General features: G+C 31.8%; 1 protein-coding gene and 1 long non-coding RNA gene across 7 annotated transcripts in view; one reads left to right on the top strand and one right to left on the bottom strand.

Moving 5' to 3' along the window:
* atp2a2a (ATPase sarcoplasmic/endoplasmic reticulum Ca2+ transporting 2a) overlaps positions 1–10,698 on the bottom strand; it is a 58,248-nt gene extending 47,550 nt beyond the window's left edge. For 3 of the 6 annotated variants that reach the window (XR_015496941.1, XM_087262996.1, XM_087262994.1), the window contains exons 1-6: positions 10,523–10,698; positions 10,248–10,407; positions 7,166–7,183; positions 6,997–7,079; positions 3,785–3,889; positions 2,358–2,496 (exon numbers count right to left, since the gene is read on the bottom strand). Coding sequence is in view for 4 of the 6 variants with exons in the window: in XM_087262996.1 (XP_087119122.1) it covers positions 2,358–2,496; positions 3,785–3,889; positions 6,997–7,079; positions 7,166–7,183; positions 10,248–10,365 (463 nt within the window). In the remaining 2 variants the exon portion in view is untranslated. 6 annotated transcript variants of the gene reach the window in all.
* On the top strand, positions 8,513–10,608 carry LOC141375583 (uncharacterized). The gene is made up of 2 exons (XR_015497710.1): positions 8,513–9,171; positions 10,001–10,608. It is a non-coding gene; the product is annotated as an uncharacterized LOC141375583 (long non-coding RNA).
* Positions 10,699–16,473: the final 5,775 nt, after the last annotated feature.

The following is a 16,473-nucleotide window of genomic DNA, read 5'->3' as shown; positions in this document are numbered from 1 at the left end:
ACTTAAGTTTTTTTAACAGTGGTTTCATGTGTGTAGGGTATATGTCGAGCTAGTGTTTCTTCCAATACTGATAAACTTCAGGTGAATGGTTAATGTTTTCCATTTTTAATAATTATTTTTTGAGGGTTTTCACCTTTAAATGTATTAAATAGTAGAGAGTATTGGCAGGAAAGCACGAGGAGCAGAGAGGGAAATGACTGGCATGGGACCGGGAGGCGGGAATCAAACTTAGGTCACCGTGAGCACTGGAGTGCATGAGTTGACACCTTAACTACTACATCACTGACACTTCTTTTTTTTTTTCATTTTGTACGATTCATTTTATAGCATCAATTATGTAATGTAATTACAATATAATCAGTTAAATAGGCTTTGGCATTTACTTATTTGCTCAAGCGTAAAACGAGTTGAAAAGCAGTTTACTCGCACGAGCCCGTCAATATTAGCAGGCTAGTGCAGAAGCTCCACTGAATATACTGGGGTAAAATAAATGTTCATATTTTAAAGACATGGCGGGGGAAATGTAACTCAATGCAGGGTTTCTTGTACAATCTAAGACTCACTTTACATCAGATATCACTCAGCCAGTGGAGATCGCTGATTTTTAAAGAAAACAGACATTAAACACATATACCCTATAGAAAAAAAGGTTATTTGTGGAGTTCTATTAAAGGCTTTAAATTTGAATTCATTATTTATAGACGTCATTCATTCACACTCCTTCGGCTTAGTCCTTGATTTATCAGGAGTCACAAGAGCGGAAAGAACGTTTGATTCCAGGATGAAGCAACTACAGTCATTAAAGATTTTGGTCTTAATTGTCTGTTCTTGTAATGAGTCTTTTTGTAACATCAGTTTAATATGCAAATGAACCATTTGTGAATAAATGTGTTTATTTGATATAAAAAAAGAAACGAAAAAAAAAAGACATTAAATCACAATTTCAGAATTTTTGTACAAACTCAGGATGCCCACACAATGAAAAATGCTGGGTTCCACACAATTCCTTCATGTTGGTCCAACACAATTTGATTAAGTTAATAGTTTTTCCTATTTAAGAGGAACATAATTGTGGTTTATTTGAACAGAAAACTTTAAATTGACCCAAAAACACTTTTAAGAATTGTGTTGTTTCAATTCATTTTAAAGGGCTGCATTCTGGCGCAGTAGATAGCATGTTCACCTCACAGCAAGAAAGTCGCTGGTTCAAGCCTCAGTTGGGTCAGTTGGCGTTTCTGTGTGGAGTTTGCATGTTCTACCCATGCTTGGGTTTCCTCCAGGTGCTCCGGTTTCCCCCACAAGTCCAAAGACATGCGATACAGGTGAATTGGGTAGGCTAAATTGTCCGTAATAATTAATATTAATTATCCAATACAATTTAAAAAAGGCGGCACGATGGCTCAACTATAGGTGAATCGGGTAAGTTAAATTGACCGTAGTGTATGTATGTGCATGTGTATGGATGTTTCCCAGTGATTTTACTATAAACAAATACCCCAGCACTTCTGTGATAAGTACATTTTCTGTAACAGAAATGACGATAATGGTTAAAGATTTATTAAACAATTTAATGTCATCATGCCTGTGTTTGAATCTAGATGACAATCTTTCAAAGAGTAATCAAGCAGCTCTCTCTCCACATACTGTTGAAGTCAAAATGATTGGCCCTCCACTGAATTTTCACTTTTTCAAAATTTTCCCAAATGATGTTTAACAAGAAAATCTTCACAGTATTTCATATATTATAGTTTCCTTTGGAGAATGTCTTATTGTTTTATATTATAAAACATTTTAAGGTCAAAATTATTAACCACATTATACAGTGACTTGCCTAACTTAATTCAGTTAAGCCTTTAAATGTCATTTTAAGCTGTATAGTAATGTCTTGAAAAATATCTAGTCTAATATTATTTACTGTCATCATGGCAAAGATAAAATAAATCAGAGTTATTAAAACTATTATATTTAGAAAAACATCTTCTCTGTTAAACAGAAATTGATGAACAAAATATAAAGGCGGGCTAATAATTCTAACTTCAACTGTACAAATGAAGCAAAACTATGAGAAGCAAACCAATGGAGCCATCAACCGATATAGCCATGCTTCTGGGAAAGAGCATGACCGCTGACGAACGTGTGATGAGAACTGACGCACACAATCCTGAGAATCAACAGGTGTAACCAAAAATACCTTTACTCCTATGTTGAAGCTGAACAGGGTTCATACGGAGCTGAGAGCCTGTTATTATCTCATATAACAACCCATAAGTGCAGTGACCTCGCTAATAACTGCTTTTAGACTGGACCGAGCAACGCACAGATCCCATTGTCTTCATAATATAAAACGCAGCACTCACCAGCGACCTCCACTATGTCTCCAGGCACGATGTCTTTGGCTTTGATCCTTTGCACAGACTTCCTGTCCTGACGGTACACCTTGCCCATCTCTGGCTCGTACTCTTTGAGGGCTTCAATGGCATTTTCTGCATTACGTTCCTGAGATGGACAATATAAAACAAGTTGAGAATATAAATAATAAATAAATATAATAATTAATAAATTTTAAACAAAAAAAAAAAATGAATAAATAAAAAATTAAATACAAACTTATATTTATATATATATATATATGTTAAAATATTTAGTTGAAGTCAAAATGATTAGCCCTCCACTAAATCATTTTATTTACATATAAATAAAAAAATATTTATTTGTAAATAAATACAATATAAAAATTAAACACACAGACCCACAGAGACATACACACACAAACAAACACACACAAACACACACAAATTGATAAAGATGTATCCATCAACATTTAATTGTCGCAACATTTAACACTTTTAATTAATTTTCTTATTTTACTTTATTCTGTTATTTTCTGTAATACATCTGTAATATTAAAAATAAAATAAATATAAATAACTAAATAAAAAATAAACCATTCAATATTTTAATATATATGTTATATATAACTGCTAAAGATGCATCTGTCAACATTTAAATAACACTTACCTTATATTCTTATTTTAATATATCCCTTTATTGTCTGTAATACATTTGACCAACGGTGATTGGTCAATTGGTCATACCACTTGCATATTATAGCTTTTTTTTACTTATTTAAAATATTGTTAATAATAATAATAATAATAATAATAATAATAATAATAATAATAATAAATAAAAATATAAAATGCATAAAAATATAATAAATAATTTGTACAAAAACATTATATATAAAAAATCAATAAAACGTGTGTGTATATATATATATATATATATATATATATATATATATATATATATATATATATATATATATATATATATATATATATATATATATATATATATATATATATATATAAATAAATGGAGTACAAAATAGATTGTTGGGGTTAGAAGAAAGATCAATGTAATAAATGAAAAAGTAAAATAAAATAATTAATAATTTCGTTTGGTTTATCTGTCCTCTATTTTATGTGTGTGTGTGTGTGTGTGTGTGTGTGTGTGTGTGTGTGTGTGTGTGTGTGTGTGCGTATGTGCACAATAGAGAATAGTTAAGCGTTGGTATCTGATTTTACTTTTAAGATAAATACGAATCTTATTTTCCTTTCTGATCAGTTTTCCTAATCCTACTATACAATCTCTCTTTAGTTTATGTATGCATTAGGTATAGAATGCAGTTGACCAACTAATTATCATATGATTTACATACTTTTGCAAAAAGCAACATTAGATATTTAAATTTTTTAAGATAAACAACCTGTTTACTGACCTGCCAAACGCCGACGATGGCATTAGCTATAAGAATCAGTAAGATTACAAAAGGCTCCACAAAGGCAGTGATAGTTTCCTCCCCCTCCTCGAACCAGGCTAATACCTGCAGACAAAAAAGTCATGTCACAGCACGTCCTGTTACATCTAATCAAGTGTTTCACATTCAAAACACCCTGTGGATATTTCAAGACTAGAGGATCAAGATTCGAGACGAGACACGCAATTGACATTTTCCCTTAGAAGCTATTCACATGAGATTCTGTTTGGACTGCATAAAGGGCATGATCTGAAACCAGTTTAAACTTCAGGGGGAATAAAAACTAAGCATGTTTTAATGACTGGAGATTACACTGCAGTCCCAGCACGATATCTTTTATTTCCCTCATTTACATACTGTATGTTTTTATGTACAAGCTCCTGCTAAAATAGGAAGCTACAAAAGTGGTTTACTTTCCTTCAGGTCATTAAGCACACATTTTTATTGCAACTCAGAGAGGAGTTTTGCATGCCAATGAAGCGGTGAAATTTTACACCTTTTTTTCTCCACTCAGATAAACTAAAATCTTTGTGGTTCTCATGAGAGCTGCTGGTCTGTCTGTGGAAATGAAAGGCTAGTAACTGAAGGTCAGAAGCTTAATTTGGCCGACAGAGATGCCCTCTTACACAGCCAAGTACGAGACAGCTGTCAAATCACAGAGTCCAACACCTCAGTATCTCTGCTGGCATACCTCTCTACTTCAACCCGACCAGCCAGTTTCATCAGCTGCTGTATGAACTGTAATGTCTTTTTGGGTAGACAAAGCATGAGGATCAACCATCCTACCATTACTTTGATTTTAGAAATCACATTTTATTTTAATAATGTTTAAAATGTTTTAAAATTAAATAAAATAATATTCAAACTAATGTATAGGTGTGACATAGGAATTTATATCTAAAACATAAATGAATATTACAATAAATAGTAATGCAATTAATTTCTATAATTTTATGAAAACTATTATTATTTATTCATTCATTTTCTTTTCGGTTTAGTCCCTTCATTACTAAGGGGTCCCTTCATTACAGTGGAATGAACGGCCAACTTTTCCAGCATATGTCTTACGCAGTGGATGCCCTTCCAGCTGCAACCCAGTACTGGGAAAAAAAATGTTTATATATATATATATATATATATATATATATATATATATATATATATATATATATATATATATATATATATATATATATATATATATATATATATATATATATATATATATTTATCATCAGACTGTACAATACATTACTATTATTATTATTATTATTATTATAAAAAAAATTATGATGAAAATAATAATAATAATAATAATAATTTTAAAATAATTTATAAACATGCTTATTTTGAATAGCTTTTATTATAAATTTTAAATGTAATCATTTAATAGTTTATTATTTACAATTAAATGTAATATTTACAAAATAATAATAATAATCAAAAATTTAATTAGTAAATGACATTTATTGCGTATTATAAACTATTAATTATTTATAATAATAAATAATAAAACTATGAATTATTAATAATATTATTTTATATAGTTTATTTATTATTTACAACTAAATGTAATATTTACGAAAATATTATTAATATTATTAAGTGTACAATAAATTATTAAAGAATTAATGTTATATATATTAAATAATCCAATAAATTTTTGTAACCTTTACCATCATACTGTTGAAAAATTAGATCATATTATTATGATAAAAACAGATTACGAAAATAATAATAATAATAATCATCATTATTATCATCATCATCATCATCATCAAAAAATAATTCATATACATCTCAATTTTAATAGCTTTTAATATAAATATTAAATGTAATAATTTAATAGTGTATTACTTACAATTAAATGAAATATTTACAAAATAATAATAATAATAATAATAATCAAAAAGTAAATTAGTAAATATTACATTTAATTGCGTATTATAAACTGTTAAATAATTTTTAAAAATATGTAGATATATTAGTAGATATTATTATTATTAGAAATAATAACAATTGTCAGCACTAATAGCCTAGTGGTTAGCGCGTTAACACATAGCACCAAGGTGCTAATGGCGTCTCGAGTTCAATTCCCGGCTCGAAGTCCTTTGCCGATTCTTCCCCATCACTGCTACCCACACTTTCCTGTCAGTAAAATCTCCACTGTTCTATCCTAGTAAAGGTGAAAACCCCTAAAAATAATTATATTAATAATAATAATAATAATAATAATAATCAATTAATAATAAATAAATAAATATTATTATTATCTTAATTTTAATAGCTTTAAATATAAATTATAAGGTAATCATTTAACAATTTACTATATGCAATTAAATGTGATACTTATAAAATTATAATAATAATAATAATTACTATTAATTATAATAATAATAATAATAATAATATTAATAACAACAACAATAATACAAAAAATCTAATATTACATTTACTTGATTATAATAAACTACTAAATATTTTTTAAGTAAATTACAGCTTATTACAAATTAAGTTGTACATTAAAATTAAATATTAAAATGTGTATGTACATATAAGCGTGGACAAATTAACATACAATTTAATATAAAGATGAAGGTAAACTGCACACTGTGAACCTACAAACTTTTATTTTATAAGATCTTGAACCACTAACACCAGCTCTATATAATACATTGATCTCATCCATAAATCTGCTTGACAGCCTGACCTTACCACCCCTTCAAATCTCCAAGCAAAACAACCACATGTCTTTTTATTCAGTGGTAAACGATCTAGGCCCATTTATCAAGAGGTCCTTAACCCCCAGTCATAAAACAGCAGCGCACTACCAAGACGTCTCATTTGGCAGCTAGTGACAGACACTCAATCTCACTGAATGCTGTTGTCACCATTCCTAAGGAGTTGCGCTTCCTCAGCCGTTTAGCCTTTCTGATCTGTGAGTAACCAAAGACACGGTGACTAAGCTAACAAGACATCTTCACTTTCACAGCTCCTCCGGCTGCTTATTTGAGTGCATGCAATTGCTATGCTTCCTTTCTCGTGTAAAGCCATCAACACCTGACACGAATATGTACTGAGAAGCCCAGCTGACAAACGGCTGACCATGTTTGCACTCCAAGAATATCACATAACTGTAATAATTACAGAAATCTGCCAGAACATGTACTTACAAAAGATATGCAAGCTGCCAGTAGAAGAATCCGCACAAGTAAATCTTCAAACTGCTCAATGACAAGCTCCCATATTGACTTTCCTGTCGAACATTTAAATCAGACATTTCAGAATCAGACTAGAAGAGCAAGATTAACAACATGCTACAGATTATGAATGAATTATTACCTTCCTCTGCAGGCAACTCTGTGTGGGTTATTGAATGATATGAAAAAGAGAAAGCATAAAGTCACAAAATGCACTATACATTGTACATATATAGTGTGTGTGTGCAGACAGACAGACAGACAGACAGACAGACAGACAGACAGATAGATAGATACTGTAGAAAGATACGGTACATAGATACTGTAGATATTTACTATAGATACGATACTGTAGATACGATACTATAGATACTGTAGATAGATAGGATACATAGATACAATAGATAGATAGATACATAAATAGATGGATAGATACTGTAAATGTTTACTATAAATGCGATACTATAGATACAATACTATAGATACGATACTATAAATATGATACTGTAGATACTATAGATAAAATACTATAGATACGATACTGTAGATAGCTAGATACGATACAGATGGTACATAGATAGAAAGATAGATGGATAGTATATTAAAATTCACACTAGATAGATAGATAGATAGATAGATAGATAGATAGATAGATAGATAGATAGATAGATAGATAGATAGATAGATAGATAGATAGATAGATAGATAGATAGATAATTAAAATACACACTAGATAGATGGATGGATGGATGGATGGATGGATGGATAAACAGATATGGACGGACGGACGGACGGACGGACAGACAGACAGACAGACAGATAGATAGATAGATAGAAAAAAATTGGGATAAATATTTGATTCAAATCCAAAAGGGAATTTAGCACATGCAGTGAAACCTTTACAAGCTCTTCTGCTGACTGGAATATTTTCATGCCCAGTTTTAATTTAAGAAAAAAAGAAAAAGAAAAATGATGCTTTGATTGTCACATAACAAACAGATAAGATTTCAACATGTCTTTCAGCTTAATTCTGTGAAGAGAAAAAAAAGCATATGGCAACCCGTTTTAACATTTATTTTTACATTAAGGTAACCAGTATCCATTATATTCAAATATTCACTATTATGCATTCCCTGTTTACTAATCACAGTGAACATTAGGAGAAGACTTCAAAATAACTGCTTATGACTTAACCCTTTACCTACCCCACCAAGAAATTTTCTTTTGGATTGCATTTTTTTTAACTCTTCATGTCGCTAGTTAACACGCGTAACGCTTAAAATTATCAGCCTCTACCAAATGGTTAATATCGGTTTAGAGTAATAGTACCGGAATTAATACATATACAACCGAAAATATGAAGTGCAAGACCAATTTATTAAAAAATCTAATCAAAATAAAACATTTGTGAACACTAAATTATCTTTGTTTTGTGAAGTATGCCATCAAATATTTCATATTCTCATTTAACAATTTTTTTTTTTTTTTTACAATAAAACCAAAATCAAGTGTAGTAGTGCAACAGGATGATGTTTGTTTGAATTTTGTTTTTTGTAAGCCAACAATGCCGTGTGTGTGAATAGTTATTTAAAACAGTCCTTTTTAAATGACTTTAACCGTCATTACTTAAAAACAGTCAATATACGGTAATAGTAAAAGTAATTTTTTGGATCATAATAGATACCATAATTCCTGCAAGCATTATATAGTAGGGCTTGGCGATTAATCAAAACTGACATTCAAAACCTATAACCGAGCTAATTTTTCCAGGTCAATTTTTCAATTACTTTCCCTACTACTGTACATGTGGAGTCACGTGACCCTGCTCTGTTAAGCCTTTATTACTTCTGCATCCACGAGAGACCTCAAGATGGCATATACTGTCTATTACATAAAACATACATTAATCGTAATAGATTTAAAATGTTCAATTAATCAAGATTTTAATTTTACACCAAATCGCCCAGCCCTATTACTTTGTTAACTCCATATAGCTACAACTACTTTTTCCACGTTGCATATGTAAGGACTATTCAGAATAACAGCTTACAACTTAATAGTAAAATTAAAAATGCAAGGAACAACTGGACACTTGGCATGGGCCGGTATAAGATTCTGACTAGGCATGGGATAATAATCGTTTTCAAGGTATACCGCGGTTTGGAAAAGTAAAGGTTTTTGAACTGTTAACATTTTCTGCTATACCGTGCCTAAGGTATGTGTACGATTTTTTTATTTTTTTTATTTATGTATTAGTTTTTTAGTTTTGGTTTTTAGGTCAGCAGCATCTTCAGCAGCAAAGATATGTAAAGATGCCGCTTTAAATTGTTAAAAATAAAATCTGATTTTGAAACAAATGAAGACAGCAGAAGTCAATTCATTTAGCCTGATATGTTGATCTTCCAAAATAAATTATATCGAGTTCAAAAGAAAGAAAAAAAAGTTTTGGTTTTTACTCAGACATTTAAAAAGAATATATTTTAGAGCAGTAATCATAATACCGTGATATTTTTAACCAAGGTTATTATACCATCAGAATCTTCACAGTATTGTGATCACTACTATCTATCTATACATTTTGGGTAAAAACCCAAAAACTTTTTCCCCTCTTTGAACACAATAGATTTTATTTTGAGAAACATTTAAAATATTTTGGAGCAGTAAACATGTCAGGATATGCCTGAATAATTCAAATCAATCATTTGTTTGTTTCAAAAACACAGATGTCTTTATAATTTAAAACAAAATGTTTGGATATTTTTTCTGCTGAAGATACTGTTGTCCTAAAACTAAAAAAAAAAAAACATGAATAAGAAAAAATTTCCACAGACCTTAAGAACTGTATAGCAGAAAATTTTGGCAGTTTTCAAACCTTTACTTTACCAAACCGCGATATACCTTGAAAACGGTTATCGTCCCATGCCTACTGGACACTCTAACAATTTCATACATGGAAAGCTCAAACTCAACAATCAAGTGAAACAAAATTAAAAGGTAAAAAAAAAACATACTAATAACAATGGGATTGCTTACTGGGGGAAAATCTACAGCAGAAGCAGTTGGTTTTAACTAAAATTATTGTTATTACGGCTTGCCATAAAGCGTGTTTGATGACGTCAGATGTTTCGGACGCTCCTGCTGCTTATTGCAACAAATGTAAAACAATTTCATGTCAACTTCAGCTGGCTGACATGACGCTGAAGAACAGAATGTATCAGACGTACCGTTAGGACCCCATTTGTCTCTATTCCTTTTCACCTGGTCTAAAGTCAGTCCCGTGCTCTCGTTGACGCTGAAATTACTATAAACTTCTTCCACACTCTTGGTGTGAGCGTTCTCCATGGTTAGATGGGAAGAGAATCCCGCTCAAGTCAAGAAATCTGCCTTGTTTACAAAAAAAAAAGGAAGAACAAAAATATAAGAATATGCCTATGAGTGATACATGCATTGATATCCACAATGAAGAACATATGTGGAAAGTTGAGACGGGCAAATGCACCTTCCAGGAGTCTTATCCAAACAGTCTTCTTCTTGTGCCCCAAAGAACTGTGTGTCAGTGAAAGCCAAAGAAAAGCTCCTTGCTTAGTACATCACAATCAGCCCCGTCCAAGCCTCTGCCTGCCTGGAAATGTGACGCTCGACCCCTTTCGCCGTCCTTCTCGCCCGTTCACTGGTGATGGAAGTGGCGGTTACTCTTGTTTTATTGCAGGAGACTCAATACTGCCTCTCTGCCGCATGTGGAGCACGCTGATTGGACGGCGCGCGTCCGCGGAGTCCTTCAACATCCAATCAATTGTCATTGGCTCGATTCAGCGCTGACGTATGTGGAGCAGCTGCTTGTTTATTGGTTTGTCGTTCTGTCACTCAAAGCAGTTGACATAACTTTTGCCCCACCCCTCAGACGCAGGTAGTTGTTAGAACTCACAGGTGAAGTGTTCTTGGAAAGCTGTCTGCATGTGTACTTTGCCGTTTCGTTTTGTTTTTGTTTTGAACCCATTTGGTGGAACTTTTTTCTGTACATATTTTTTGTCTAAACCTTCTCTTGATAAATTATTATATGACGTGCATTTGCCGTTTTCAATTCTGAGCTTACACAGTGCGGTGACGGTCAAGGTGTTGATATACAGTATGTTTTTTTTTTTATAAACTTTTATTTAGAAAAGAAAAAATGTACAATATAAATCAGGAAGTAATCTGTAGAAGACTAGAATACAATTATAAAGTGATAAGAACAATAAGTAAAAAAAAGTAATAGAAAGAGAAGAAAAAAAAGAACAAAATGAAGAAAGGGGAAGTACAAAATTAAATTAAATCAAGAAATACAGAAAGCATTAATTACTTACATACTGGAAGCATGATATTTTCATAAGTTTATATTAACTTGCAGAATTTTTGTTGTTATATAGACATATAGCTTTAAGCAAGGAATCAATTTAAATTAAAAATAGGCAAATAAGGGAGATGATTTAAGAAATTATTGTTTGTGGATAAAGAATTTGGCATGTAATATAAAAGAGTTAAATATATATTCTTAATTTTTATTCTTATGACTAGAATAATAACAAATAATATCTTTCAGTTTAAAGATTTGTTTTGTTGATTGGGATTTATTCAAATAATTTACAGATCTGACCAAAACTTTTGTGAGATTTTACATTGAAAAAACATGAGCGTTTCCTAATTTTCCTGACAAAAGGAACAAGTATCTACAATATCAGTAAATTTTGAGATAAATGCATTGACCGGAAATATTTTGTGTAGAATTTTAAAATGGATTTCCTTTGCTTTGTTTGGGATTACATATTTATATGGGAGAAGCCATGTTCCAATCAATATCTTCTATTAACGCTGACCAATATGATTTCCCTCTTGGAGCAATTAGATTTTTTTGTTGGAGAATTCGAAGAATAAGTTAGTAGTTGCAGTTCTTATCATATACACTAATACCTTCAAATAATAAGGAGGGTTCTATGTTTTTTTTTATTATTTATATATGAAATGTGATTTTTTGTTAGATGTAATAATTCTTTTGGGATAGCATTTACAATAATTTTAAATTTCTTGAATGGGATTGGAAATTGATGAATTTTCATAAACTGTTCATAAGTTAACAAGTTCCCCAAGTCATCAAATAAGGAAAATAAATGTAATATATCTCTATAAGTATATAAATAGGATTTATTCTTAACTGTAATATCAGTGTTGTTCCATAAAAATGTTTTTTTTTATGTGGAGAAAAGTTATGAGAATAGCATATTTTCCAAGCCAGTAATGCTTGCTGGTAAAAGTTAACTAAAACCAAACCCGCCAACTTTATTTAACCAATAATTGGGAATAAAAAACCATGTTGAATCTGAACTAGTTAAACATCTTTTAATCCAACTGACTCTGAAAGCATTTATAGAATTGTTTATATATAGCTTCTGATCCCCCTTTGTCTTTAAGTTAAATTAATGCCTTTTTTAATTTTTGAGGTTCATAAATTAAAAAAGTTGGCGGTTCATTCTGCTGTGGCGACCCCGGATTAATAAAGGGACTAAGCCGACAAGAAAATGAATGAATGAATGAGTGTGTGCTAATATAGAGTATGTGTACCTGTGACGTAACTTAGTTGTTATTTCGGATAGTTGTCTAGATTAAATGTTTAAAAATACATTGTTTAAAAAAGTTTTTTTGTAAATATAATTTAAATAATGGTGGTAGCACTTTTACCTCACAGCAAGGTTGCTGGTTCGAGCCTCAACTGGGTCAGTTGGCATTTTTGTGTGGAGTTGGCATGGTCTCCGTATTTGCGTGCAGCGGTTTCCCCCACAAGTCTGTGTAATACATTTGCTAAATAAGTTGGCGGTTCATTCCGCTGTGGCGGCCCCAGATTAATAAAAGGACTAAGCCGAAAAGAAAATGAATGAATATAAATAAAATAAAAATACAAATTTCAACAATCAAATATAGTGTTGGGGGTAACGCATTACAAATAACACGAGTTATGTAATAATATTTTTTAAGCAACAAGCATTACCTTTCAAAATAAGTGCTAATATTTATGTTTCTTTAATCCAAATGTTTAGTTAATCCATTTTTTAAAAATAAATTGCTGAATAAAATGTCACAATGAATCCTACACGCAATGAGAGAATAACGGAACAGGCAGAAAGAGAGATGGCAGAGCCTTACACTACTGTGATAGAAATATTCTCATTTTGAACACATGGAAGAAAAGGAAAGGGCACTATCTGAATGGACTGATTTTACTTTTTAATAAGACAGAAAGTACAAAAGTGTCAAACATGTTTGTTTGTTTGTTTTTAAGGTAAATGAAGGTTATACAGTGTGTTGGTAACTGCAGAGCTTCCCTATTAAGAAGAAAAAAACCCTGCATGTTCTGAAAGAGATCAAGCCTCAGCCAGGTCAGACAAAAGTAACGCAAAAGTAACTCAAAAGTAATGCATTACTTACCAAAAAAGGTAACTAAGTAATGAAATTAGTTATTGGGGGGGGGGGGGGGGGGGGGTAACTCCATATTGTTATGCATTACTTTCTAAAGTAACTTTCCCCAACCCTAATCAAATATACATGATTGCTCATTCTTTTACTATAATCACTTCATATTTCATATATAATTTAATGAACAATAGTAATATTATCACAATTGTAATAAATAAGAATGTGTGTTTAATTTGTACATAAATATGCTTTGCTGAATGACAATGGCATGTTCTTTCAACCATTCATTCATTCATTTTCTTTTCGGCTTAGTCCCTTTATTAATCTGGGGTCGGCACAGCGGAATGAACCGCCAACTCATCCAGCATGTGTTTTACGCAGTGGATTTGTGAGGGAAACAGCGCACCCGGAGGAAACCCACACGAAGGCGGGGAGAACATGCACACTCCACACAGAAATGCCAACTGACCAGTCGAGGTTTGAACCAGCGACCTTCTTGTTGTGAGGCGGCAGCACTACCTACTGCGCCACCGCGTCACCCTTCTTTCAACCAAATATACTGATTTTTAATTTAGAAATAAATATTTATTTGAAATATACTTGCTTCAGGCATTACATCGACAAAATCACTTTTATAAAAGTACTTTGATGCAAACACCAAAAAGTCTTTGACCCAAATTCATACAAAAAACATGACTGTTTTCAGTGTGTGAATCTGAATTTTTCAATATTAATATGACTGACTGAAATTATTAGGAAACTTGTGTTGAATATTTAAGCATAGTAGAAAATGTTCAATGTTGGCAGCACAGTGGCTCAATGGTTAGTACTGTCGCCTCACAGCAAGAATGTCGCTAGTTTGAGTCCCAACTGGGCCATTTGGCCGTTCTAAAAGGAGTTTGCATGTTGTCTCAGTGTTCTATGAACTGCATAAACAAAAACTCTGAAAAACATACCGGAATAGTTGATGGTTCATTCCACTCTGGTGACCCCTGATTAATAAGAGACTAAGCCAAAGGAAAATGAATGAATGACTGTTCAGTGTGAAACTACAGTATTTCTGTTCTTTTCTAATTAGAAGTATAAAACTGTACACATGAAATCAGTGTGAATACAAATATAACATTTGTAATTACCTTTATTTAACACTTTACATTTTTATCACTTCATTCAACTCTTAGAAAGGTAAAACTAGTCAAATTTAAGCCACTGTATATAGGTGCTAAAGCATTCGGAGTGAGAATGACTTTATATTAAATCACTTCAAGCTTCCAGATGTCCATTATACTGCAGACACACAGATTTATAACAGTAAGCAAGAATGCACTGCTCACACCTACTCAGGGTGACCCATGCATATTATTATTTCATTAATGAATAAATGAATGAATTACCACTCTAGCGCTCCACCATACCCATTTTTATGGTAAGAATCAATTTATATCTAATTATAGGCAAGGGTCATATTGATTCTCATGACGTTCTGGATGGATGGACGCACCAGACAGAGAAAGAAGGAAGTAAGTTTTATTAGACCTTTTAGAGATTACTAAAAGAATGGTGCCTGAAGCTGCAGGATCAATCTATGCAATATAAACTAAATTACAATATGATTTAAGATATGTTTGAAACTTTTTTCAAACAAAACAAGTTTAATTAAAATATATAGTGAATACGCAACTTGTGTATGATGACGGGACAACTGAGTCTGTTAACTATGCCAGAGCAACAAAAGGAGATCCAACTGAAGTCCTAAATTGGACAGCTCTTCTGCCCAAGGTCATGGCTGTTGTTTCCCAAAATAACTTGGAGCGTGAACGCATCATCCAAAGTGTGGCACTTTGTACGGCATTATCTTTGGACACAAAGACCGGAGCTCTGTTCCGAAAGACGTGTCAAAACTGAGACCAAGAACTTGTTGGACGTTAGTGATTCTGAGTTTGAACTCTGTTATCCAAGTAGTCCTTAAGATGCCTTTTTTTCCACTAAATTAAACGTATTAAACGTATAAAATTATACGCAAATAATGTATACAACAATTCTGTTTGGGTCCTAATCTGATTAGCTGAGAGCTGTGCAATATTCTTTCTGCCAGTAACAGCACTCGTTCAGCCTCCTAACCCTTCAGCCTTGTGTATTACTCCGCCCACATACAGCGACAAGCTGAGGACTCTTTACAGTTTGACAAATATTGCTGCTGTTGGGCAACAGAATGTACTTTTGAGGCTTTTTAGTTGAGAAATTAGTTGTTTAGATTGCAATTACGCAGTTTATTTATAAGGATAGTGCCTATTTTAAAATATTTATTATTTCTGAAAGACAGCGCGTTGGCGGCTATTAGCCTGTCTTTGTGCACAGACAGTTGACGATGTTCCACAAGATGGCGACAGAGACCGCATAATAAGCCCTAATAGAAAACAGCATAATTTTAAACTACAGCTGATCAAATCATGATTAAACAGATCGATTACTTTCTATGTCGCTCTTTCTCTTTTGTGTGTTGTAGTGCTGTATTTATACCATAGTAATATTGCAACAGAAATAATGGAAAATCTCTGTAGACTGATGGCATTTCATGCCGTTCAAAATTATAATCTTAAAATGTGAGCAAAATAACCTGTTTTGTCATCACTTTAGACATTTCGATAAAGAATCATTCAAATACTAGCTCTAAAGTGACTTTGGTGAAAGAGCACTGTTGTTCTGACGTCAGCTGCAGATGTGAATGAATGGCGAAAAAAAACAGTTCCTCTTACAAAAGGGTTTTAGAGACTTACTGTGTTTGATTTTCTTTTTTATACATACGATTGTATATATATATATATATATATATATATATATATATATATATATATATATATATATATATATATATATATATATATATATATATATATATATATTTACAGTTGAAGTCAGAATTATTAGCTCCCCTTTGAATTATTATTTTTTTCTTTTTTAAAATATTTTCCAAAAGATGTTTAACAGAGCAAGGAAATTTTCACA

Source organism: Danio rerio, chromosome 8 (assembly GCF_052040795.2).
Source record: "Danio rerio strain M-AB ecotype USA chromosome 8, GRCz13ab, whole genome shotgun sequence".
Lineage (NCBI taxonomy): Eukaryota > Metazoa > Chordata > Actinopteri > Cypriniformes > Danionidae > Danio > Danio rerio.
This window is presented reverse-complemented; position numbering and strand designations above follow the sequence as displayed.